Source organism: Elephantulus edwardii, unplaced genomic scaffold (genome assembly GCF_000299155.1).
Source record: "Elephantulus edwardii isolate Elephantulus edwardi_28Jun2011 unplaced genomic scaffold, EleEdw1.0 scaffold00007, whole genome shotgun sequence".
In the NCBI taxonomy this organism is placed as follows: domain Eukaryota; kingdom Metazoa; phylum Chordata; class Mammalia; order Macroscelidea; family Macroscelididae; genus Elephantulus; species Elephantulus edwardii.
Genome location: NW_006399757.1, coordinates 38002748 through 38028968, shown reverse-complemented (window position 1 = coordinate 38028968; position 26221 = coordinate 38002748). Strand labels below are relative to the sequence as shown.

Here is a 26221-nt window from a genome sequence, read left to right as displayed (position 1 = left end):
ATTCCCAAAAGCAGCAGATGGGTGCTCACGATTGGGAGGAAGGAGCAGGCCAGAACGAGTGTTACCATGGGGCAAGGGCCTTGGAAGCATGCAGACTTCCCCAAACCCCAGTTCTCCCACTTGCCATCTGTGTGCTGCTAAGCACTTGGGCTCCAACACTGACACCAAGGATTACGCAGACGGTTAAATAAAGTTGTATGCGTGAAGCATTGCATTTTTACCTCATGAGATATGTCATGTAAGCAGTGATGATTCAATGATATAATATTCTCCCTGCATGAGAGACATGGTCACTATACCAAGCCAATGGACCTTTAAGTGCAGCTATCACTTGCCTCTAAGACAGATTTGTTTGCCCTCTTGGCAGTCCATGGTATAGTTAAGACTCTTTGCTAACACAATTCAAAGGCATTCATTCTTCTTTGGCCATCCTGATACAAATCTGTCTCAGAGGCAGTGCATTCAACTTGCTACTTAGAGGCAAGTATGGTGAAACAGGATCTTGCATACTTTGGGCATGTTACTTACTTACTTACTTACATACTTTGGGCATGTTATTAGAAGGGGTCCAACCTTGTAACAATACATCATCTGGGATAAAGGGTCATCGGAGGAGAAGATGGCCCTCAACAAGGTGGACTGATAAGGGGCTTGGCCATGGTGGAGGTCATGAGGATTCTGGAGGGTAGGGCAAGGTTCTGGTCTGTTGTTCACAGGGCAACTGTTAGTGATAGCTGATTTGACAGCACCTAACAACAACAGCAGCTCACCTGCCACAGGAGGCTTACCTGTTGCTAGAATGGTAAACAGGTTTCAGTGGAGCATCCAGAGCAAGACAGACAAGGAAGAAAGGCCAGGCAATTTATACCCAAAAAGTCAGCCAAGGAAACACGCGAGATCACAACAGTCTGAACCTGTTGTGCATGGCGTCATTTTGAGTCAGAGGCCAACTCAGCAAAGGTGGCAACAATAGCTGCAACACGGTCTAATACTCGGATGGAGGCAGGTTAGACCAACTGTTGGAGTTAGTGAATTGCTATTTTACTTAATCAAGCAGGGAACGACCAAAAATAAAATCCTAAGAGTAGTTACGGAAGGCACAAAAGAGGGGCTGGCAAATCAGCAGAAGGCAGATTTGACCCCTTGATTGAGGAAGCCGCAGGGATGTTTCTTTGTAGGATGAACTGTGATGAGCCAGGTTCATGTTAGGATGAATCAAGTCTGAGTAATCTCCATACCTGGTAATGGTTTAACTCAACGGTAATTACACAGCCTGTGGATAAGAGGTCAAGATTTCCTCATTAAGTCATAAATGGTCAAGTGAGCACACAGCATGCTCTTTAAAGGGGAAGGAATGTGATCCCAAGGCCAAAGGACCAGGCTGAGTGGTGGGCAGCAGTGACTGCCGGGGATGGTGCTGGTGGGGGTCAGCTTCGATGGAGTGATGAGGGCTAAGTTCCTGGCTCAGTTTTTGTCACAGAAAATGGTCTGGGATCTGAGTGTTAAATACATCTTGCCAGAAACTTTCTGTTACATGAAATTCACTAGAAAGCAATGAAAGATGAAACGGCTACAAACCCTTTCAAAGCATTGCTATTATCTTGGGGGTTGAGGAGGAAGGATATTCGCGGTCACAGATAAATTAAGTTGATGAAAGGAATATGGCCATTTTCTCAGTGTGGAACAATCTGACTGACTGACCTCGCTGGTCCAGATGTTTGTTATATGGACATATATACATGGAAGGTTCATGTTTACGCATTGCATTCTATAACATCAGCAAGTTGGTCTTATTTGTATAGTTGATCTTGTATGTTAACTTGAAACAAACAAACAAAACCCTAAACACGATTTAAAAGAATAATTTACAAGCAAGTTGGATTTTGTTCTTGGCACAAACAGCGGCCAAGTTGATTTTGATTTTTGTGCCTGGTTTTCTGAATAATTATCTGCTGGATTTTTATTTTACATCAATTCCTTCTCGATTGTTTTCCAAGTTTATAAAGATAATGCTCCCAAAATATATTTATTTGTTTTCTTCTTGGGGTATCAAGGCTAGACTTGCTCTCAATGAGCTACTATAGAACATTAAAAAGTTATGTCTCATTTGTGGACCATTTAATCCAAAGTTCTACAATTTCTATAAGTACAGATTTTGTTATAAATTTTATTGCGCTAAGACTAAAATTTTTCAGATAAATTTTTTTTTCAGTAGGCCAAGTTTTTACATGTACAAATGACATTTTAGAGCTTTCAAGTTTGTGAGATAACTTTTAAGAATATTCGTTTTGGATCTACAGAAAAACTGCTGAGAGAGTTAAGAGAACATATGTGATTTCTTCTTTCATATATGACCGAGTCTATAGGGAGCTGCTCTACTAACTCAAAGGCCTTATCTCTGGCTGTTTGAATGGACCAGCCACTCTGTGAGGGAAAGATAGCCAATCTTCTGTGCGTTTATAGCCTTGGAAATCCAATGGAGGGTCAGCTATGAGTCCATTCTAACTCACTAGCAATGCATTTTGTGGGGTTTTGAGGTCACAATTAAAGAAAAATATTAATACATTAATTGGTAATATGTCTTATTCAGATTATCTTCATTTTTACCTTTGTGAGGAGCCTGGCTGGTCTAGTTAGCTAAGTGTGGGGCTGCTGATCAAAAGGTCAGTAGTTCAAACCCACTAGGCACTCCGAAGAAAAAAATAGATAAGGATTTATTTACATCTTTAGAAATCCCAAGGGCTGTTCTGTTTTGTCCTATAGGGTCAGTATGAATTGGGATTGATTTGATGACAGTGGGTTTTGGTAAGTCCATTTTTTTGTTGTTGTTCCAGGATCCCATGTAGAATACTACATTCATTTATGTATCATGTCTTCTTATATTCCTCTTGGCTGAGAAGCAGCTCAACAAAAGGGAAGTCCAAGATACATGGAGACCTCCAAGGAATGTCTTACAGATGCTGAAGAAGAGAAAGAAAGCCTTTCCCCGGAGCCGGCACCCTGAGTTTGAACCTTGAGCCTATTATTCTGTAAGAGACTGTTATCTGGGGGGCTTTTCTGTGTGTGTGTGTGTGTGTGTGTGTGTTTAAAAAAGAGATTCTAATTTAAATGAACAGAAATCCAAAGTCTCTGTAAATTTTCATTACAATTTATAATAATAATAAAAATTTTTAAAAAGAGATTCTAATTTAAACCCAAATACCAAGGTGTCATACTGTTGACTATATGAACGGTGCCTTCTGAATTGTGTGGTGTCTCTAGGCCCCTTCCCACAGAATGCGACAGTGAATCACCAGGTTGGCAGATATGAGAAAATTAATGGAAGAAAACCAGACAAAACATAGTGGAGACTCTTGAAGCCTGGATGCTGTTTGGGCAGCAAAAAGGAATGACTTAAGAATTATGTGTGGGTACTGTTGCATGGACAAGAAATGACAGTGACAATTTTATGCATACAGGTAACTGCTGCTAATAACTGTTGTCACATAATTCTTCTGGGAAAGGACAACAAAACTATTAGCCAAAGTAGGATATTCAGTTCCGTGTGAACTTCTACTGGTAGGCAATCTGACTGTTTCATCAGTACAGGTAAACAAAGAGCTACCTGTATTGGACGACTGAGTAAGCATCTTGCTTCTCCTAGAAGAAGAACAGTAACTTACTGCATCTACCTTGAAATTCTACCTGAATAGCTTCATACTTTACCACAGCATGAAGTAAACAATTTCAAGACTCGCAAGCTCACAAGGAAATCCCACTCTAAGATGCAGCGATAATTTGTTGTGTTGTTGCTGTATTTTAAATGACACACTCCTAGCAGAGTTTCTCTGGATTTAGCCTCATTCATCTGTTTGTGACCAAGCCACTGAGAGCTCTAGTCAGGGAAGCCCTGCTTCTTGTGTTCAAACAGCAGCAGAGAGCATTTGTTTCAATTCCCTTGCAGAAGTGGATTTCAGAGGAAGAGATTTGACAAAGTTGTTAAACCCCATGGAGGCAGAAGAGGAAAGCTGGGCTGATTATGTATCTGAGCACTGTCATTTTGAAATTCATTTTGGCCCCCAGAGTATAAATATACTTCAGGATTTTTGTGAGGATTGCCAGAGAATCAGCAAGTGCTCACTCTCTTTTGCCAACAAAAGCATGACTGTATGTGCAAAAATTTTCTGCACATTTATAAACAAGAACATTTAGAAAATCCCCTCTTGCTGAGAGATATGACAACAGATATATTTAACTGTGCTTAAAATAAAACAGACACAAGGAATACCACTGGTTCATCAAGCACAGGAAAAGTTTTTATGTCTCTTTCCTGACACAAACTTACGTATGTCTTCCTATTCTAAGAAAACACCTTTCCTTCTCTTCCCTGTATTGGTCTAATGAGCTACCGTCCAAGTTTTTTACCTTTGTTTTACTGCCAGACTTCTTAAACAAGTATTTCCAATTTACTATTATCCCCCACTCCCAATCTGTTATTTATCTTTTCTTACCAATGCAACCAGGTCCCTGCAGCCTATCATGATGGCCTAAATGACCCATAAACAACTTTTACTGTCTCTGAGTGGCACAAAGGTTTACGTGCTGGACTACTACTAATTGAGAGGCTACAAGTTCAAGTACACCCATATGTATGTAGCTTGGAAGAGAGGTCTCGTGATCAACTTGGGAAAGGTCACAGTTATAAAAACCCTAGAGAGTGCAATTGTATTCTGACAAACACAGGGCAACATGAGTCAGAAGTAACTCAAAGGCATCTATCTAGTTTCTACCCAAATCCTAGGGTAGCAACTTCCCTCCCCGCCGTAATCTCCCAGTTGAAAAAAAGGACACTGGATCAAGAATCAGAAAAACTGTGTCTGTGTAAGTCCAGATGATGAATATTTCAGGCTTTATGTACGTCTGATCTCATTGTAACCACTTAGCTTTGCCATTATAGAGGGGAAACAGCATAGGAAGTGGTGTTCAAATGAAATTTTATTTATGGAGATGGATATTTTAATTTCATACTGTTTTCTAAATACCACAAAATAGTATCCATCTTTTGATTTTTTTTATCATTTAAAAATGTTAAAGGCATTCTTTAGCTTATAGGCTGTATACAGATTTGGCTGTGGGATGTATTTGGATCTAGGTCAATCTCCCAAGCAAAAGCTTTTTCAGCTTCATTGCCAGCCAGCCAGCCAGCCTCAGTGTGCAGTATCTCCAGTTCAAGAGCTCACTACCTCAAGTGACAGCCTGTTCTAAAGCTGCAGTGAAACCGATCACCTTGCATGTCCCCTGACCAGATCTAGTTCTGCCTGCTGAAGAAACAAAGAATAACTCACTTCCACCTTAATGACAACTCTTCAATTATCCAGAAGATCTACGCTGACACCCTTAGCAGTTTTTCTCATCGAGGCAAATCGGTCTGGGCTTCTTCAACTGCTGCTTGTACAACATACTTTTATAGTGTCTTCCTGCAAACGCAGCTTCAGCACACAGCACTTGAGGTCTTCTGTGACTGCCTCACAGTAGAGAGGCAAAAAGCCAGGGCATTGTGTGATTTGTGTGGTTGTCTGTCTCTCCAGACTCACTAGCAATGACTTCTCACCTTCCTTGGTTCAGAAGCAAGGGGCTCTCACCGTTGAGGACCTCCCCCTTGGTTCTATCATTCACACTTGTGGTGATGCCCACCTTTTCTTTCTCACAGGATCCTTTCCCCAGTCACCCTGACAACGAGTGTCAGCAAAGCTAGATGCTTGAAGCCTGTGCCCTTTCACATTTGATATCTTAGAAGATTATTCTCATAGGTCACCCATGCTTTCTCTCAAGATTAGTCCACATTCGTATCTGCAACATTCACCAAATACATAGTCTCCAGGCTTGCTCTTTCCACTATTTCAAGGGCATTCACCTATAAAGTTCTTGCCTTCTCACTCAAAATCTTGCATGTACTAAATGGGGTCTTTTTCACAAGTTGATGATAAGGATCATAATTACAACAGTAAAAACAATAAACATATGTCAAATACCGACCAAGTGCCAAGCATTACCATGGGCTAAGGACTCATGACCTCACTCAGTCTTTAAACAACCTACAAGGTGTACCTCAGATTTGCCATATTAAATCGGAATAAAAGAACGTACTTGGAAAGAAAGCTCTGTCCAACTGCAAAAATACAGTATAAATGTAGACAGGAGTTGGTTAATGGTCTTAATGAATACTTCAAACATTTCCTTCAAGATTAGTTATTAATGGTAGTTAAGAAGCTGCACTGCAATCCCGAAGGCACACGGTTTGAATTCACCAGCTGTTCCATGGAAGAAGGATGGTTAATCTCCTCCCATGCGATTCACTGCCTCTGAAAAGGTATGGATTGGTCTGACTTGATGATACAAACACACACACAGAGCCAAAAATTAAGAAAATCATATTTTGTGTAGCTTTAGAGATGTTAGGGTGCTGATGGCATAGCGGTTTACACACTTGTCTATTAACATCAAGGTTGGCAGTTTGAAACTACCAACTGCTCCTGGGGAAATAGACAAGGGAGTCAGCTGCCTTAATGATCTGGAGACCCTGGAGGGAAGTTCTATTCTGTCATACAGTGTTGCTTTGAGTCAGAATCGATGCACCAGCAGTGGGTTTGGTTTTTGGTTTAATAGAGTTTCTTAGGGTGAAGGATTACAAATAGATTTCTGTTCTTTCCTACTTCCAGAAAATTATTTTTTCCTTTATGTATTTGATTAACTTCAACAAAAAGAAAAATCACTCCAAACAAAATGCAATTTTCCTTTTCCTTGAGGAGAATCCTTTACAATTCACAAAATTAGTTTCACAGCAAGATATGACAACTTTTATGTAAACCAGGGTGGTAAAAAGAGGTAGCAAACACAGAACAAAGAGAGGTGTGGCTGTAAGGGGGTGTGGGCATCAAGGTGACTGTTGGTATCCTGAAGAGAAGGTGACAGGGACAGAAGATATGTGTGTGGACAGAGGAGTAAGGGGGCTGGTGATGTCAACAAACTTCTTCGTTGCACTCACACCCAGGACCAGTCTTGCGTGTTTTCTACCTTAACGATTTACACATAATTTTAGTGTCTGTATAGGGTGCTCTGGTGGCCTAGTGGTAAGACACTGTGTTGCAAACCCAAAGGCATGCGGTTCAAATAAATTTGAAGTATGGAGTATGAAGATAAAAAAAAATGAGACTTCCATACATGTTTGGCCTATGGAATTAAAATCAAAAGATTAACGTCTTACTTTGTGAGTACGTGTAGCCCGGACTCCTTGGTATCTTCCACAGCACCTTCCCTGATCTGATCATCAGCCAAATCCTCACCCCTTCCCAAGTCCTTCTCTGGATATGCTGCTCCAGAAGGCGGAAATGTAGGGCCCAAGATCTACCTTCTCAATGCCCTGTACACTTGATAGTATCTCAAAATGTTGTGCAATTGACATGAATTTATAAGAGCTCAGTATATGTTCTCTGTGAAATGTTGCATTCAGGATAATCTCAATGCACATTATTAGTATAATAAACAACCTGAAAAGTCTTACAGTGGAAAAAAATTAGCATTATTTGCCCAGGATGTGTTAGATCATAGGGCATTATATTTTTCCATGAAACATATACCGACATCCCATTGAACTTACACTGAGAGAGACTAATTAGGTTTTACTTGGTTATTCCAGAAATTTATCAATTAACCAGCATTTCATGCCCACATTTCTTTATGTATAGTACTTCTCATGACAAGAATTTACTGAACAATTGTTGTTATGTGTCATCGAGTCACCTGTGAGTCATAGCGACCTTATGTACCATAGCTCTGAACCCTGTCCTATCCTGAACCAGGCTCATCTTATACCAAGAGTTTGGGTTTTGGGACAAAAATGCTTGAGTTTACTTCTTGGCCTAATTACTTCCTCACTAGGTTACTGAGTTACTTCTGACTCATGGTGACCCCATACATGTCCCAGTAAAACTATGATGCTGCAAAGAGTTTTTCAAGGACTGATTTTTTTTTTCTTTCTCCAAAGGTGACTCTGGGTGGACTTGAACTTCTTATCATTTGATAAGCAGCCGAGAACACTGGATGCACTAGTCAGCAACTCAGCTACTTTCTAGCCAATGTGATGGTGGGCGAATAATTTAATTCTGGATCAAAATTTTCTTACTTGGAAAAAGATGCAACAGTACTCATCTTTAGTGAAAATGAGTTGTGTCAAGGCTAAATGTGGTTATGGATGTGAATACCCCATTTAAGGGACAGAATTAACAGGGCTACTATTGTTTCTGGTGGCCTAGTGGTAAGAAGGTGCACTGCAATCTCAAAGGCAAGCAGTTCAAACACAACTGCTGCATTGTGGGAGAAAGATGGGCAATCACCTCCCAGGTGATTTACTGCTTCTTAAAACGTGCTGAAGGGTCAGCTATGAGTTGGTTCCGACTCGAGAGCACACAACAACAACAGCATCTTCCTCTTTCTCACTTTATACACTCATCCTCAAGGAGTTAATTATAAAACTAACCAAAGTTTTCCCTTTCCTTTTGACAGGATACTTGAGTTGCATATCAAGGATATGTCTTGGTTTCAGGAAACGCTTTATCAAAGTATCTAAAATTTTACCTAGAGACAAGATGGAAAAATACTTGTTCAATAATTGTCGAGTAAAGGAGCTTAAAATACTTTGGAAAGAGGGAATTGATAGCTCAATTCCAGCCTGATCACTAGTCTCTTAATGATGTGCCATAGAACTATCTATTAATTCTTATTTGGCTTGATATTTTTGCAAACAATTGGATAAGCATACTGAAACACATTTATCAAACATGACTATGGCCGGTAGCTAATTCAATAAATGACTGAATTTAGAGAAAATCATAATAATAATTTGACAGGCTCCAGTGCACAAAATGATAAAATGTAGTGGATATAAATATGAAATATTACATTCATTTAGGCAAACAAGAAGCAAAACAGCCCATGCACAGAGAAAAAAATGAGTCTGATATCACTGTCTGTGGGGGTTGGTTGACCATAAGCTGGGCTAATAATTACATATAGCAGAAGACAGGGTAATAATGATGGGCAAGGTCCAATGGAGATTAATTTTATATAACACAAGGCCTGGAAATTATTGCATGAAACACTATATGAACTTTGTAAACTTTGTAAGCAAACCAATGGAAAAGAAAAAAAATCACTAAAAACCACAGTCAACTGAACTAGGTGTTCAGAGCAAAACGAGGGTCCAATCATGAAGAAGGGGGATCTCTCTGTACAGATCAGAACCCTGTTCAGGGCAGGGTAGGTTTTGAACATGGGATAATGACCAGCCTTAAGCAAACCAAACCAGAGGAAGACACAATTTCTATTAGTCTTCTGGAATGGACAGGTGGAATTTATAAGGAAGCTAATTTTAGTCTGGTTTAAGGAAGAATTTGAAAAGAACCTGATCTAACACAACAGTCTTACTGAAGTGGAGGGGGTGCTCTCGGGAGGTCTGAAAGCAAAAGATAGACATGCTGTCAGAGAGAGATCCCTCTAGCTGGTGAAGACGGCAGTACACAGGGCAACCGAGAGCACTGTCAATGATAAAGGCTAATTACCTTAGGCTGTGTGTACCCTCAAGTAAGAAGTGAATCATCGTTGACCCTCCAGAGGGTTTTCAAGGGCTATAAATGTGCAGGGAGCTCTGGTGGCCTAGTGGTAAGAAAATGAGCTGCAATCCTTGAAGGCCTGAGGTTCGAATCCACTAGCTGCTCTGAGGGAAAAGGATGGGTAACCTCTTCCCGTGTAATTAACTGCTTCTGAAACATGCTGGGTGGTCAGCTATGGGTTGGTACTGACTTGACGGCACACAACAACAACAACAACAATACACCATAGCACAGCACAGGAGGAGACTGTTCATTTTCTCCCATGGAGCAGCTGGTAGAGCTGAACTATGTACCTTTGGGTTGGCATTGTAAGTTCTTTTTTTGGGGGGGGGCATTGTAACTTCTTAACACTAAGTCAATGTACTACCCTAATTAAACCAACAACTACCTGAAGCTGATAAAAAAGATCACTTTTTGTAGATGAGGAATAAGGAATTAAAATCAGTCCATGTCATTCATGGACTTCCACTGACCAGAGTCCCATTGAGAGTAAGCAAACCAAACTTAAGACTCAAATCCAGACTTAATGATAAAGTCACATCCTTCTCACCACTTGATAAACAAAGCTGATCTCTTTCAGGACACTGGAGAGGGTGAGCCTGCTAAATGGCCCCTGGACGCTGAAAATCACTGTCCAGCCAGAGAAATTAACTGTTATACAAGAATGGCAGACAGTCGTTAGACAGTGGCAGGTTAGGGAGCAAAAACTCATTCTGTTGATGTGGAGGACCTATTGAAAATACACAACAAAGAATTCCAACCAATCAGTGTGTGGACAAGACAGTATTAAAGGCCACAGAGTGAAGTGACAGGAGATTGGAGAACGAGTAACCCAGAAGCTTAAATGGATTCCAGAGTACCTTCAGGCCTTTGCACCAACACAATTAAAACAAATAAATAGACAATGGGAGGAGGGAGAAAGATAAGCACAAGGAAAAGAACAAATTTTCAATCTCTGCCTCTCTTTCAAGAATCTTTCTGGTGCAAGGACCCATAGAAAGGGCTCTGGTGGCTTAGAGGTAAGAAACTGTGCTGCTAACTAAAAGGCACAAGGTTCGAATCCACCAGATCTCTGTGTGAGAAAGATGGGCAGTCTCCTCCCATGTGATTTCCATTCTGAAAAACTCTCATCTTGAGAGTCAGCTATGAGTCATTTCTGACTTGATAATACTTAACAACAAGTTACAAAAATATCTTCTTGTTTGTTCAAAAAGAGATGTTTTAAAAAATTTAGAACTGAACACACACTCCCAAATGGAGATAAAAGAGAATGTGGGTTAGAGGTAGGAGAATGAAAAGGGGAAAAAAAACACCCAAAAAAGCATAAAATAATAGGATGACTGGAGACTGTTAAAGCAAAGACCTCGTGGGTGGCCAAAGAGCAAGGTTGGTCAACGTGGAGAAAGAACAAGAACACTGGCTTCTTAGAGAGTCAGGAAAACGGGCTTGTTGTCAGGAGCATGACTGGAGAGAGGTGTTCAGATTAAAAGGGTTCAGGGAGGCCTATGTCCCACACAAAGCAAAGCAGGATGAAGCCTGCACACAACATAGATCTTAAAGACTGAACTCTTGCACATGCTTCTTTTTACTTTCAAGGGTAAAGAGATAACTGTCCTCTTAAAAGCATTAAAGAAGGAGAGGAGGAAGATACACTGCATCCAAGTGGTGGTGGTGGTGGTGGTGGTGGTGGTGGTGTTATGTGCCGTTGAGTCGCTTGCAACTCATAGCAACCGTATGTACAACAGCCCTAAACCCTGCTCTGTCCTGTGCCAATCGCACTGTCTCTGATACACCCATCCCAATTACCCCAGTCACTGAATCAATCCACCTCATAGAGGGTCTTCTCCTACTGCACTGTCCCTCCACCCTACCAAGCATGATGTCTCTCTCCAAGGACTGGTCCCTCCTTACAACATGTCCAAAGAATGTCAGATGAAACCTCAGAATCCTTGCCTCCAAGGTGCAGCCCGGTTTAAGCATCTCCAGGATTCTTGGCAGTCCATAGTACACTTAATACTCTTCTCCAGCACCACAGCTCAAAGGCATCTATTCTCCTTCTATCCTCCTTAGTCATTGTCCAACTCTCTGACGCATAACAAGTGATTGTAAAGACCACAGCCTGTATCACATGCACCTTAGTTTCCAGAGTGACACCATTGTTCTTCAGTACTTTGGAGAGGTCCCTAACAGCAGACATTCCCATTGCAATATGTCTTTTAATTTGCTGGCTGCTGGTGTTGACGGTGGAGCCAAGCAAACTAAAGCTGGTAATAATCTCACTCTCTTCACCATCCATCCTGATGCTGCCAATTGGTCCAGTGGTGAGAATCTTTGTCTTCTTGACATCAAGCCTCAATCCATACTGAAGGCTGCAGTCTTTGACCCTCTGCAGCAAGAGCTTCAGGTCTTCCTCAGTTTTGGCAAAGAGGGTTGTGTCATCCGCATAATGCAGATTGTTGATATATCTTCACCAATCTTGACCCCACATTTCTCCTCGTAGAGCCCAGCCTCCCGGATAATCTGTTCAGCATACAGGTTGAAAAGGTATGGAGACAGAACCCATCCCTGGTGTACACCCTTCCCAATTTTGAACCATGCAGTGTTTCCTTGCTCTGTTCTGACAACTACCTCTTGGTCCAAGTATAGGTTTTGCATTAGCACCAACAAGTGTTGTGGGATTCCCATTCTTCTAAGAGTCAGCCAGAGTAGTCTTAAAAAAATGCACTCCTACTGTTTAGGAGATGAACAGTAAAAGGAGTTGAGTGACGAAGACACGTCTCCTTTGACTAAGTCAGGTGCATCAGGGCAAGTATTTCTTAGTTACCACTTCATAAGACTTGTACGTGGTTTTGACACATTTGATTTACAGGCATGCCTTGGCGATAACTGGTAGGGTTCCAGATCACCACAATAAAGCAAATATCAAAGCAGAGCAAGTCACATGAAGCCTGTGTGCATATAAAAGTTCCATTTATACTACACTGTACCTATTAAATGTGTAAGAGTTTCATGAAATATTGTAATGTTTCATAAATACTGCAATGTAAAAGAGTTTGAAATATAAGGAATTAATGAAATGATAAATATTATAAAATTTTATGATATTGTTAAAATTTTAAAACATTATGAAATATTATAAGAATCACCAAAATAAGACAAAAATACTTGAAGTGAGAAAATACTGATGGAAGAATGGTGCTTGATATGGTGTTTGTAAAAATCTGATTCATTAAAAAGAAGTTATCTGTGAAGCAAAGCACAGAAAAATAAGGTATGTCTATTTTCTCCTTCCTCCAACTCAATTTCCTTGGAATTGGAAACCTTTCTTTCTTTGGTTCTTTGCTTATGTTTTGTTGATTTTTTCTCCCCCGTCTTCTTTATTTATGCTATAGGTCTACCATTCTTGTTATACATATTTTTCTCAGGCAATCTAATAATTTTCCTTAATGATGTTTATTAATTGCTACTAAGCACGTTAAAATTTATATTCTCAGTTGGGACCACTGAGCATTCAGTTTGTGTATCATGAAGTAGAAACCTTGTTAACAGTTTTCATTTTCTTCTAAGATCACCACATCTCAATAAACTTGTCTTGTCAACTTAACATTTAAACTTGGTTTTCCAGCCCCTTTTCCCCCTCTCCAATCATACCATCATGGTCAGAATCTTATCTTTGTTCTAGATTTGGCTAAACTATCTTTAACTGGCATTCCTGCCATTAATATCGTGCCCCTGTCATAATCCACTTTCCCTATCACAATCCAAAGGTCTTTTAAAAATAATTCCATGCACTTCTCACTGCTTTCAGAATAAGTTGCAGTTCCTTTGATGGTCTTCTGAGATCTAGTCATTAAGTAAGCCTCCAATTTAATTTCCTATGTCCTTTGAACTGTGGTGTTGGAGAAGAGTGCTGAATATCTAATAAACTGCCAAAAATTTAAGCAGCTATGTCTTGGAAAATGTGCAGCCAGAGTGCTTCTTGGAGCAAAGATGTTGAAGCTTTGTCTTACATACTTGGACACTTGCTAGAAGAGGCTATTCTTTGGAGAAGGAATGCTTGGAATGGTAGAGGGTCGGCAAAGGAGAGCAAGAACCTCAAGTAGGTGGACTGACACAGTGACAGCAGCAATAGGCTCAGGTGTGTCAGGGATTGTGAGGATAGCACAGGCCAGGACAGGGTTCAGAGCTGTTGTTTATAGGGTCGCTATGGGTCCTACATAACTTGACATCGCCCAACAACAACAACATGATATAGACCAGCATTCTGAGTTGCTATTATTTCCTGGAATATACTCTGCTGTTTCCTATTCTGCCCTCTCCTCTTGAGCCAGGCTTTCCAACCTGCCTGGTTAAGTTGCCACTTACACTTGAGCTTTCTTCTGGACCTGGCTCCTAGTCTTCCAGTTCAGGTAGCATCTTCTTAAGAGATTAGGTCAACATGTAGTATAGACACTAAGTTTGAAAAATCTTTGAATAATTCTAAATATTCAAGATAAATTATATTTACTGTAAAGAATGTAAGTCGTAGCCCCCTTTACGTGAAACCTTCGCAGTGATTTCATGAATTGCATTATAACCATATTTTCCTAAGAACAAACATTACACAACATTACCCAAAAGGCAATAGAAGTTTTCTTCCCTTACCCCACATAAAAATTAAGTCATTGTGCAAATATTTGTTGGAATTTGGGAAACATGTAGCTTATAATCATATTCTACAGATAATCAGGAGCAAACTGCTTCCCCAAACCATGAGTCTTGCTCATGATGAGAACTGTCTGTCTTCTTGTCCCATGATTTGCCCTGTCTGCCCTCAAAACTTGTCCTGTTCATCCCTCAAACTCCAGAACTCAACAGAGTTCTGACGCCCCATGCAGACATGATCTCTTGATACTTTTGTTTTAACCATCTGTGCCATTTACTTTACATTAATTTTTTGCCTTTTTTGGTGGTTATTTGTGCCCAAGGCCTGGTTACAATTTAAGACTGGCAATTTCTAGCAGCCAAAGATAATAATTCATTTATTTTATTGCATATATGCCACAGTGGAGACATAAGGCTAATTAAACTCTCTATCAGCAGTTCTATTTTTACTATAAACATGAATCAGTTATAATTTAATAAGCAGAGAGGCAGTTAAGTGAGAAGAGACTTTGAAGACAGACATACCTGGATTCTGACACAACTTTGCCACTGGAATCATAAGCAAATAACTCAACCTCTCTGTGCTTCACTGCGTTAACTTCTTAGTTTTAAGTAACTAACTTTAAAGAATAGTACAGAGATTTCTAGTACACTGTCCATTTATCTTGTGTTACTAAATACAATGGTGAAAACCAGGAAGTGAGTATTAATACAATAATATCAACTAAACTACATGCCTTATACATAAGTATTTCACTAGTTTTCCTGTAATGTCCTTTTCTTAGCACAGGATCCAAGAGGATTCCATCACTTTTACTTCTTAGATCTTTTTAGACATTGTCTACTTTTTGGCAATTCCTCACTCTTTCCTTGCTTTTGATGACCTTGACACCTGTGTAGAGTAGAATGCCTCACCTGTGATACATTTTTGACAAAAACACTACTGCAATGATGCCATTTCTCAATGTGTCATATTAGGAGGAACATGCAGCTATGTCTTGTTACTGGTGATGTGAATGCAGACCACTTGGCTAAGGCAGGTCTGCTGAAGTTCCCCACTACATTAATTTTCCCTTTTTAACTAATAAAGAATGTGTAATACTTTGAATCCTCCGGGCAGACTGCGCGGACCCCACCCGTTTACCTCTTAACCGTTTCACGCCCTCTTGAACTCTCTCTTCAATATGTAATACTTTGAGACTACGCAAATAATCTTGTCATACATTTGTCCAGTAATTTTAATATTCATTTGTGGTCCATGTTTGCAACAATGGGTACCTATGTGTGATCTAATGGTGATTTCCAATCCTTCTACCTATGTTGTTGTTGTTGTTATTGTGTACTGCCGAGTCAAAATCGACTCATAGCTGACCCTCCAGCAGGTTTTCAGAGGCAGTTAATCGCATGGGAGGAGACTGTCCATTCTTCTCCTGCTGGTGGCTTCGAACCGTGTGCCTTCAGGATTGCACTCTAGGCCATCAGACCTCTCTACCTACATATACTAATGAGAATTATTCTCAGGTAGGAGCTGTATTTTCTCCCCATTTGCTTATTTATTAAACTATGCCAATATAGACTAATGGATATTGAATTCACATTATGGGTCACAATCTCTTGTGATTATTACTTGTAATCATAGTGTGATTATTTTGTTGTCTAAGCATCATTTTCTTCATTTGCAAGATAGGCATAATGACAACTGCTTTATATAACTTTCATAGGATTGAACCAGATTTAAAAAAAGATTTGAAAAGACCTAGATCAGAGCACACCATAAGTAAATTTCAATGCCTTTCTTCTTTTTTATTAATAAAAAGTAATCACACTAATTTGGAAGCAAGATCACTTTATAAATAAATAAATAAGTACAACTCTGAATTGAAGAATTTTCCTCAACATTATGGATCCTTCTTACCATAAGGTAGACAAAGCAACTAGAATTTAGCTATCCCAGTGTTTTTGAGTGAAGATAATATTTGAAATTTCCATAAGGCTGATTTTTAATAAACATATTTATTATTTGTATGAAATAAATGCTTGAGAATACTTGAAAACAAGCTGTCCTCTCAAGTAGTTTAAGTGTTTTCCCAGAAATCTTGTTTATATTCTGAAGCTGGTTAGCTAGACTATTTTCAGAGATAGTCCAAAGTATGCCTCAACCCAGCTGTGTGGTTCATGGTGTCACTAACTTTGAATTAGTGAAATCACTGCATCATATTTAATTCCCAGGCTCCAGTGAGTGGAAGAAACCCAAGTTTCCTTCCTCCAAAATGAATTTAAAATTAGTTTTGGAAAGTCACTTTTAAGTTCAGGTGAGATTAAAAAAAAAAAAAAGACAAGACAAGGATTTGATAATGATTAGGCCTGGCAATTTAAAATAGTTCATAAAATACAGTAAAGGCCACTAATAAAATCACTCCATTTACTGGAACTTTCAGTTCCCACTCCATTTTTTATCAGCAAGGAAAATCAAGAACACCAAACTATTTATTTTACAAAAGCAATTTGGAGAGCAGTTGGTTCTCAAGCTCTCATGTGGACTCCCAGAGAATTTCACTCAGGTTGAGGTAGGACTAGAAATTTGCAGTCTTAGTAAACACCACTTCCAACACTGTATCTGGGGATACAGAGTGAAACGATGTGCTACTAATGGAAAGACTGATGGTTCAAATCTACCAAAAGACACCTTAGAAGAAAGATCTGATGACGATCTATTTCTGAAAAGTCAGGCACTGAAATCCTATGGAGCGTTGTCTACTATGGCACAAATAAGGTTGTAACGAGTTGGCATGAACTTGACTTGACAGCAATTGGTAATTCCTCTGAGAATTAGATCTGTTTGAGGAATGGTGGTCAGGGGATGTCTGGGCAGAGAAGTGTCTGTGTTAGCTTAAACACTCTGCCTTCACTGAGCCTTATCACTGCCACTGGTCATGATTAAGGTCATGACTGGCAGGCCAAAGAGGCTCCGAGTGACCTGCTATAGTTAAGAGTGTTAAGAGCTGGTTGAGATACTGTTGTTGTGTACCATAGAGTCAGAATCGACCCATAACTGACCCTCAGCGTGTTTTCAGAGGCAGTCAATAATACAGGAGGATATTTCCCAACCTTCTCCTGTGGAGCAGTAGTTGGTGGCCTCGAGCTGCATGTCTTTGGGATTGCAGCACAGGTTCTTGCCACGAGGCCCCAAATCACAGTACTCTCTTAGCATAGCAGTACCTTCCTAGCATCTTACCTAAAGTCTACTAAATGACTAAAAGAGGACACTATTGCATTTATAGAGTTTAGCTCATCCACTGACAAAAATACATATATTACAATGGGGTATGTTAGTGCGCAAGGCCAAAGAAATGAAGTCTAAAATTTAAAAACCTGTAGATTATAAAACTCTGGGTGCAGCAGTATGTGACTACCGGAAAAGACCCACTTTTCCACCCGCCCTCTTACACCAGCTCCACAGGAAAGTGCAGTCACTGATTCTTTACGTTGCAGTGAGTCTTTGAAATCCTTGTTCTTTGGTTCCAATCAGGCCGGCGCTCTTTAGAATCGGCTTTCAAGTGTAGAACAAAGGGTTTCTCCAGGGCTGAAGATCTTCAGTGGATGCAGAAAGCAAGACTAGGAGTGGATCCGTGCTCCTCAAGCCCACAGTTCCTCCTAACCCAGGTGTGTGGGTTCCCAAGTTTCTGCTCAGAAGGTTTGGTGGTGGGAGTGCAGGTGTGCTTGACAGCCATGTTTCCAAATCTCAAAATGGAGACATCTGATCATAAAAGCACTTGTGAGGACAAGAGTTAGAATAGTTGAAACTGAGCCTGGACAGAAGGTTTTGTCAAGGAAAGGAAGAAGGTGGAACTGGGTATCAAAGCCTGCTTATCCAAAAGGAGAAAGAGCAACTTGGCAATGATATAGGATGGAGAGAAGCTCAATAAGGCTTAAGGGTAGATTACTCAGAAGTGAGAGGAAGAATGACAATGTGTTTGTGTATCTCACTGCCTGGAAAGAACAACTATCACAGAAGTAGTCAGACAAAGAAGTAGATACCAGTAATAGGCGGCTCTGTGATGAAAACCATGTTTAGAAATAATTTATCAGTGATATGATTCTGAAAATATCCCCAAGTGGCTTCTTACCTCATTAAATCTCATCACAAGATCTTCAAGTGCATTGTGTTCCCCATTCTGGGATGTAAGAACTGATGCTGAGATGGAGGCTTTGAGGGATGGCATGGACTTCTGGCATTCAGAAGTGCCCAAGTCCCGGGTTAAGAAGCAAAGGTAGTCAACTGGCAAGACCCTTCGGTAAATATTCTGTTCCTGCTCTGTCAGGATGCTGGCAACTTCTTCTGGGAACTGGATGAGGGGTTGCAAATCGATCAGTTCCTTGCTGATCCCCGCTGTACTTGAAGGGAGGGCACTGGAATTGGCCATGGAGGGTCCTGGCTGGCGCTCTGAAATAAAGCAACAAAAGTCACGGTTACACAAAGGTTAGACTCCTCTACAATAGATATTTATTTGAAAGTCATTCAAAATCACATAGGCTTCTTAATCTAAATTTGGGCCTGGTGGATAATTCTATGGTTGGTTTGTTAAGACATTTCTGATTAATATCTGTCCTGCATTCCTTTCATCCCTTAGAAGATCAGTTGACTGGGAGAACCCATGTGAATCTGTGTTCCAAAGATTATGTTTCAAAGATTGAGGTTTTGGACTTAGATTACCAGACTTTTCTAAGGTTCCTATTAGTACAGTCAAATCTCCTTTTGGTTTGCAGTTAAGCCAAGTCAGCTACTGTATCACCAACGGCTCAAATGTGTCAGAGCTGATGAGGATGGTGCAGGATAGGACAGAGTTCAGATCTGTTGTTCATAGGATCACTGAGCTGTACTCAGTTAAATGATATCTAACAACAACATCAACAACAAAGGGTTTTTATTATTGTAAAATAGAAGGAAAACTAGTAAGATAGGTATAGAAGTCCAGAGGGAAGAAGAAGAGAAGGTAGGGGGACTAAGGGTAGAGAATGTGGGAAATCATAAGGTTGCAGAGTTTGATGGGCAAAAGGAGGAGGTAAAGGACTTAGGAAAGATCCAGTGGGGACCTGAAAAGACAGGTGATCGTGGGCATAGATCAATGGCGATTGATTTCATTAAACACAATGTGAATGAAGGAATGTGTGAAACACAATGTATATGAATGAAATACAATGTATTGGAATTGTTTATGCAAACCAATATAAAAGACATTATATATATATATATATATATAACAAAAGTCTTATTAAAAGATATTTGACTGTGTGGACCATAACCAATTACAGGTAACACTGAAGATCAGGAATCATAGAACACTTAATTGTACTCATGCAACACCTATATGTAGACCAATAAGCAGTTGTCCCACCAGTAAAAGGGGACAATGCATGGTTTTTTTAAAAAAGTATGCATCGGGGTTTTATCTGTTCTCCATATCTATGATAAGAAAATAACTTGAGAAAATATGAAGATTAATGTGTCATCAGGATTGGAGGAAGATTCATCAACAACTTTTGTTACACAGATGATACAGCCTTGTTTGCAGAAAGTGAAGAAGACTTGAAGCACTTACTGAAGAAGATTCCGCCACATTCAGCATGGATCATATCTCAGTATTAAACACAGGACGAATAAACAGACAACGTCATGGTAGGTGAAGAAAAGACTGAAGATGTTAATGATTTTATTTTACTTGGATCTACAATCATTGCCCATGATAAAGCAGTCAAGAAATCAAAAGCCATGCTGCACTGAGAAAATATAATTTCAAGTACCTCTCCAAAGTGGAAGAGCAAAGGAGCAAAGAGGAAGGAGGTCAGTTTAAAGACTAAGGTGCATATATGCTATAAATCAGAAACTGTGGTCACAATTCCATTTGGGACTTGGCTATCTTTGTAATGGTAATGAGCCAGGAGTAGCATAGAGTATTTCTTAAATTAATGTGTCAGAAAATACCAAAGCAGTAGATTAAGCAAATTAAAATGGTACAAAATAGATGGCAAGCTACATTGTGATCTCTACAGCAGAAGCTGACAAGATAAGGGTCTTCTCCAAAAGCCAACAGGGAGAAGTTAGAAAGCTATCACCTTGATTTAGTACCTTGAATTTAGACTTCTAGCCTTTTAAACTGCGAGGAAATACATTACGTTTATTAAAGCCATCCTCTAGTGTTATTCCTATTACAGCACCACTAGATTACTAAGAAAGTGGGTATGGCCACAGTCAACAGAAACGGAAGAAGGACTAAGCTTGTGGGCATGGAGATTTCTACTTTTGCAAGCATACGACAACTAAACTTAAAGGAGACCTCAATACCTACTACACTGTAGCCAACACTATGTTTTTAAGACAATAGATAGTATCAACCTCTTTCCACCCCCCCTATATTTTTAAACTGTGCTTGGAGTAAAAATTCACTCAGATGTCTTCTCTTTAACCCCTCCCAGTAAATATTCATTGTTTATCAATTAATTTTCTACTTCTCCCTCCCTGCCCTCACTTTCCCTTCTGAGTAACAATATTAGATTGTTTCTCTCTGTAGGTAAACTTTTGTGTAGCTTTTCACAACAGTGATTTTAGACAGTATATGTCCTTTTTGCAACGGAGTTATTCCACTCAGTATGATGTCCTCGGGATTCATCCATATAGTGCAGGTTTTCATGAATTCCTCACTGTTTTTCAATGCTGCATAACATCCATTGTGTGAATGTACTACAGTAACCTGCAAAGTTTCTTTAATATTTAGAACATAATACCAAATTTCTCATTCAATAACTTCTGTCATCTGGCTCCAAAGTGTCTTTAAAGCCCATATTCTAGAACTCATCCTAATCTATAGGAATTCACATGAGATTGTTTTCTTTTCTTTTCTTTTAACTCAAAACATTACCTGTTAGGAAACAATTACTGTGTTTCAACATAATAAATATAATAGAAAAATAAAACAAAACAAACAAAACAAAAAAAACCCATTACCTGTCAATGCAATTCTGTGGCTTTGCTCTCACTCTTCCTGATCTGGACCACCCTTAGTTCACTCAAAATCCTTACCTTCTTCCTCCAATGCCCTTTCCTACATATAGAGCCTTCCATGGCATCTTACCTTGGAATGAACAACAATTGTTGTGTCTTGTTACTGAATGCTGTTATTACTTACTGTGGAGTGGGAATGTACTGATAGATGGCCCTCCAGCAGGCTTTCAAAGGCAGTAAATCACACAAGAGGAGACTGCCCACCTTCCTCCCGCAGACTAGCTGGCAGATTTGAACCATGTACCTTTGAATTGGCAGCACAATTCCTTACCCCTAAGCCACCAGCGCTCTCTTCTTAGTTAAGAGTGCCTAACAAAGAGGAAGGTGCTTAAATGCATTTTTTCCCCCAACTAAACTGATTTCGAGTGGCATCCACTTCCATAAACAGCTTGCCTCCGGAAACCCTATGAACCTGGAGAAAGGATGAAAGTCATGCACGCAAGTGTTGAGGACTTTTGTTCGTAGGGTCTCTATGAGTCGCCTATGACTCGATGGCACTCAACAACAACAACAAACTGAATTGAAAGAGAAAGAAGAAAGAATTAAGGACTTGGCTTTGGTGGAATTGGGACTAAGGTGCTAGAGCTGCATCACCTTCCTTCTACTGGGCAGGAAGACTGGAAACATTCCTGTGGTCTTTTGGAATGTCCCTCAGGTGGCTTGGTGGTAAGGAGGTGTGCTGCCAACCCAAAAACATTCAATCTGAATCCACCAGCCGCTCAGAGGGAGAGAAGTGCATACGCTCTTCTGGTGAGGTTTACCGTTTCTGAAAACCTTCCTGAGGATCAGCTATGGGTCAGTTCAGACTCGACAGTCCTCAACAACTACACTACTGTTCAGACAAAGCGATCTCACAGCTGACCCTCTAGCAGGCTTTCAGAGGCTACAAAAATCATGAGAGGAGACTGGCCATCTTTCTCCTGTGGGGCTTCTTGTAGATTTAAACCCTGTGCTTTAGGCTAGAAGTATAACTCCTTACTCACTAAGGCACTCTCTTTGAGTCATTTAATAGTGATTCATTTCCAACAGATTTCACTCTGTGCCCTTCAATATCTCATTGTTCCTAAGACAGCATTCATCCAAATGTCCAAGTCCTAGCAATCTCATAGGATAGAGTAGAACTTCTCCATAGGGTTTCTAAGGCAGTGAATACTTATGGAAAAATCACTGTCACATATTTCCTTCTCAAAACCAGTGGTGGTTTCAAACAGCCAACCTTTTGGCCCCTTAACTGCGCCACCGGGGCTCCACTTTCCAAATGCTCAGCTACTTAAGATAGCCCAATACACAAAAGTTCTACTGTAATTCTTTCTATATAATCAAAAGATTTGTTTCCATTTCCATTTTTTTCCTCTAGTTTAGTTTGGAAACTTGATTCCTAGCAGTCATTTAATGTACTGAAGGAATGAGTTATTATATAAACTTTGCTTTGGGATTTTATCCACATATAATTTGTTAAATAACAGTGTTGATCTGTTTCATAGACTCCTTTACCAGTCATTAAATTAATATAATTTTATTTCCATAGCTTAAGTAAATCTAATTTTAATGCATTATGTCTATTTACTAAGTACATTTTAATAATCTCTTGGGAGAGAAATCACTGATAAAATGAGTGCTTTCAGAACACTGAAAAGATTATTCATAATTGTAGTTACTATGAGGTACATTAATTACCTTAAAAGAACAAAACAAAAAAGGATTGGTTTGATAAAAAAAAACTTATTTAATCTCTCTCTCTCTCTCTCTCTCTCTATATATATATATACACACACACATATGTATATATATTGTTGATTGCCTTCGAGTCAAGCACAACTCATAGCAACCTTATGAACAAAAGGCTTGAAGCTCCTCTACAACCATCGACATTTATCAAAGTTCATAGGGTTTTCAAAGACCTGTTATTTAGGAAGTGGAGGCCGCTCCTGCTTCCAAATATATATATATATATTGATGTTGTTAGGTGCTGTCAAGTTGTAGACAACTCATAGACCCTATGAATGAAAGACCTAAACTCTAGTATAAATTTCAAATAGAAGTTGTAAAAAAATGAAATGGAACACATAAAGATCAATACTCTAGGTAATAGTGAATGGAAGGCATTTGCTTGTTGAACCATCCTGTGATCTTGCATGCTAGTGATGACAAATAGAAAAGCAATGGTGGCACATTCATAACCAAAATGAATATTTTAACATCTAACCTGCAGTACAAGTTCTTAGTTATAGGATAATATCCATATGCAACCAAGAAGGACCAGTTAACACGTTGCTGCACACTTTTAAATTGACGACCGTGCTCAGAAACACATTTTTTTTAAATTTATTAACGTCATTTGTGGCAACGTGTTAAAAAAGACTAGTATTCAAATACACATACTAACCACTATGGTAAAAGGTAAAAAAAAAACCCCAAAACAAACTAAGGATCTCTGCCAATTTCCATGGTATGAAATGAAGAGAACATGCAATAAAGATGAACTGATGATTAATGACAATTGGAAGGTAAAGGCTGGAAATAAAGAAAGATTGGTGGTTGAAACTGTGGCTTTGGTGATAGAAAAGATGCAGAAAATTTCACAAGAGAATTTTGTACAACCAATGAGTTACTCATTGCAAATACTTTTACATAAATGGTAACTACCCATGTGGACCTCACAACATGGAATACCAAGGAAGTAAATGGATTACACAGGTGGAAAGAGACAGCAGAGAAGTCCAGTAGCATTAGTCAGAACAAGGTCAGGGGCTGACTGTGCAACAAACCATCAGTGCAAGTTGCTCATATGAAAGTTGAACTTGAAGCTGAGGAAAATCAAAACAAGTCTATCACAGCCAAAAGAAAACCTTGAGTATATTCCACCTGAAGAAAAGGCCTATTTCAAGAAGACATTTGATGCACTGAACACTAATGACCAAAGATCGATTAAGTTGTGGGATGACAAAGATATCACATATGAAGAAAGCAAGAGGTCTTAAAAAATAAAGAGAAGTGTGGCCTTTCGGTTAGCAGTGCAAGTTTTTTCAGACCAGGCCACCAGGATGTGCTAAAAAGTGCAAGGAAGAAATGAAGAAGAGAACTGAACAGATTCAAAGGGCAGCTGGAGAAGACAAAGCCTAGTAATATAATGAAATACACAAAGACTTGGAATGGAAAACAAAATAGAGAAGAACACATTCAGTATTTCTCAAGCTGAAAAACAAAACACCCCCAAAACCAACATCCAAAACCAGCCCTCCCAAAAACCCGAGGAAAAAAGACTCGAACCATGAGTAGCCATAGTGAAGGATTGAATGGGCAAAATGTTGAACAATGCAGAGAGTATCAAAAGAAGATGTAAAGCATATACAGAATCATTGTCCCAAACAAGAAGGTAGTGCATGATCAGCAATCGATGACCAAGAACATCTCAAGAGGTAGCATATGATCAAGAACAAATGTTACTAAAGAAGAAATCCAAACTTCAAGGAAAGTACTGGAATAAAACAAGGCTCCAAAAATTGATGGAATACCAATAGAAATATTTCAATAAATGGATGCAATGCTGCAAATGCTTACTCAACTCTGCCAAGAAAAATGGGAGCCAACTGTAGGCCAAGAAATTTGGGACTATGATTAGATCAACAGACAAGATGAGATCTATACCGTATTTACTCCAAAAAAAGGTGATCCAATAGAATGTGAAAACCACCCACCCCCAAAACCAACTCGGCAACTGACAAAACAACAACACTGAAACCCTAGCAAATGTGTATTAATGTATATATGTACAATGTATGTGTAAATGTATATATAAAAAAGGTATATTAAACCTTTGCCATTGAGCCAATTTTGATCTTCCATTTGGTTTCTAAGGTCACGTATCTTAACCACCCTCCTGTGGTTAAACAATATGATTGAATGCACCTAATGCCTTTGAAATGCACACATGAAGCAGGTATGATTATCTTCCTTCTGGAGATGACAAAACAGCATCAAGATGTTAAGCAATTTTCTTAAAGTCAGCCTGCTACTAAGAGGTGGAGTTTAAAGCCAGCTCTCTAATACCAGAGGCCCATCTTCTATTACACTCAGCATTAAGAGGAATATTCTGTACAGGAAACAGAGTTCCTGAAATCCTACCAAGTCTGTGTCTGTCTCCCTTGCTAATAAACACATGAGAGACAGTGAGACCAAGAAAAAGAGTGAGTGAGTGAGCGAGTGAACCTTTTCTATGTCAGGAATAAGAAGAAAAAGCAGGACCATGACAATAGGAGTCTGACTTCAATGCATTATAGCGCATGGCAGTAGCATTATAGTATGCTGGTAGCTTAATTTATGTTTTTTTTTTTTTTAATTTAGGTTGTTTATTTTTCATTTCATAATTTATGTTTTAACAGAAAAAAAATGGTGCTTCATTTGTTTGCATTTTGGAATGGCTGTTCAGCAGCCTTGGTTGCTGCAGAATGCATCTTTTCTCCATTCCAACTGATTACACTCTCTTGATCATGAGTTCAAATCACAGGCTAACAAAACCAGGAAGAAGCTGCCATTTAACTCTGCTTATAAAGTTTATTTCATATGCTCTTTCTCTGGGAGAGAGAAGGTACAAAGGGGACAAAGGTTTTGGGTTTTTTTTTTAAATGAAACTGTTTTATTCAGAGTTTTCGGGAAGAGCCAAGGAGGCGGGAAGAGGAGGTTAAATGATGGCAGCCTGGCCAGGATCATCTGCATTTCGGAAACGCCAAAAGTGGGGACTAAGTTTTGAGAAGACAAAACAAAATGTAAATATACATCCCAGAATCTTTTCATCTGTTCTCCTGGAAATTCTACTTCTAAGATCTTATCTGACAGAAATTCCTGTAAAAACATAGACAAAGTGAAGTAA

General features: G+C 39.4%; 1 protein-coding gene across 1 annotated transcript in view; it reads right to left on the bottom strand.

Annotated features, from left to right (window-relative positions):
* PLCE1 (phospholipase C, epsilon 1) overlaps window positions 1-26221 on the bottom strand; it is a 248531-nt gene that overhangs the window by 117633 nt on the left and 104677 nt on the right. Inside the window, 1 exon segment of the mRNA XM_006903774.1 lies at window positions 18419-18735. Within this exon segment, the coding sequence (XP_006903836.1) occupies window positions 18419-18735 (317 nt within the window).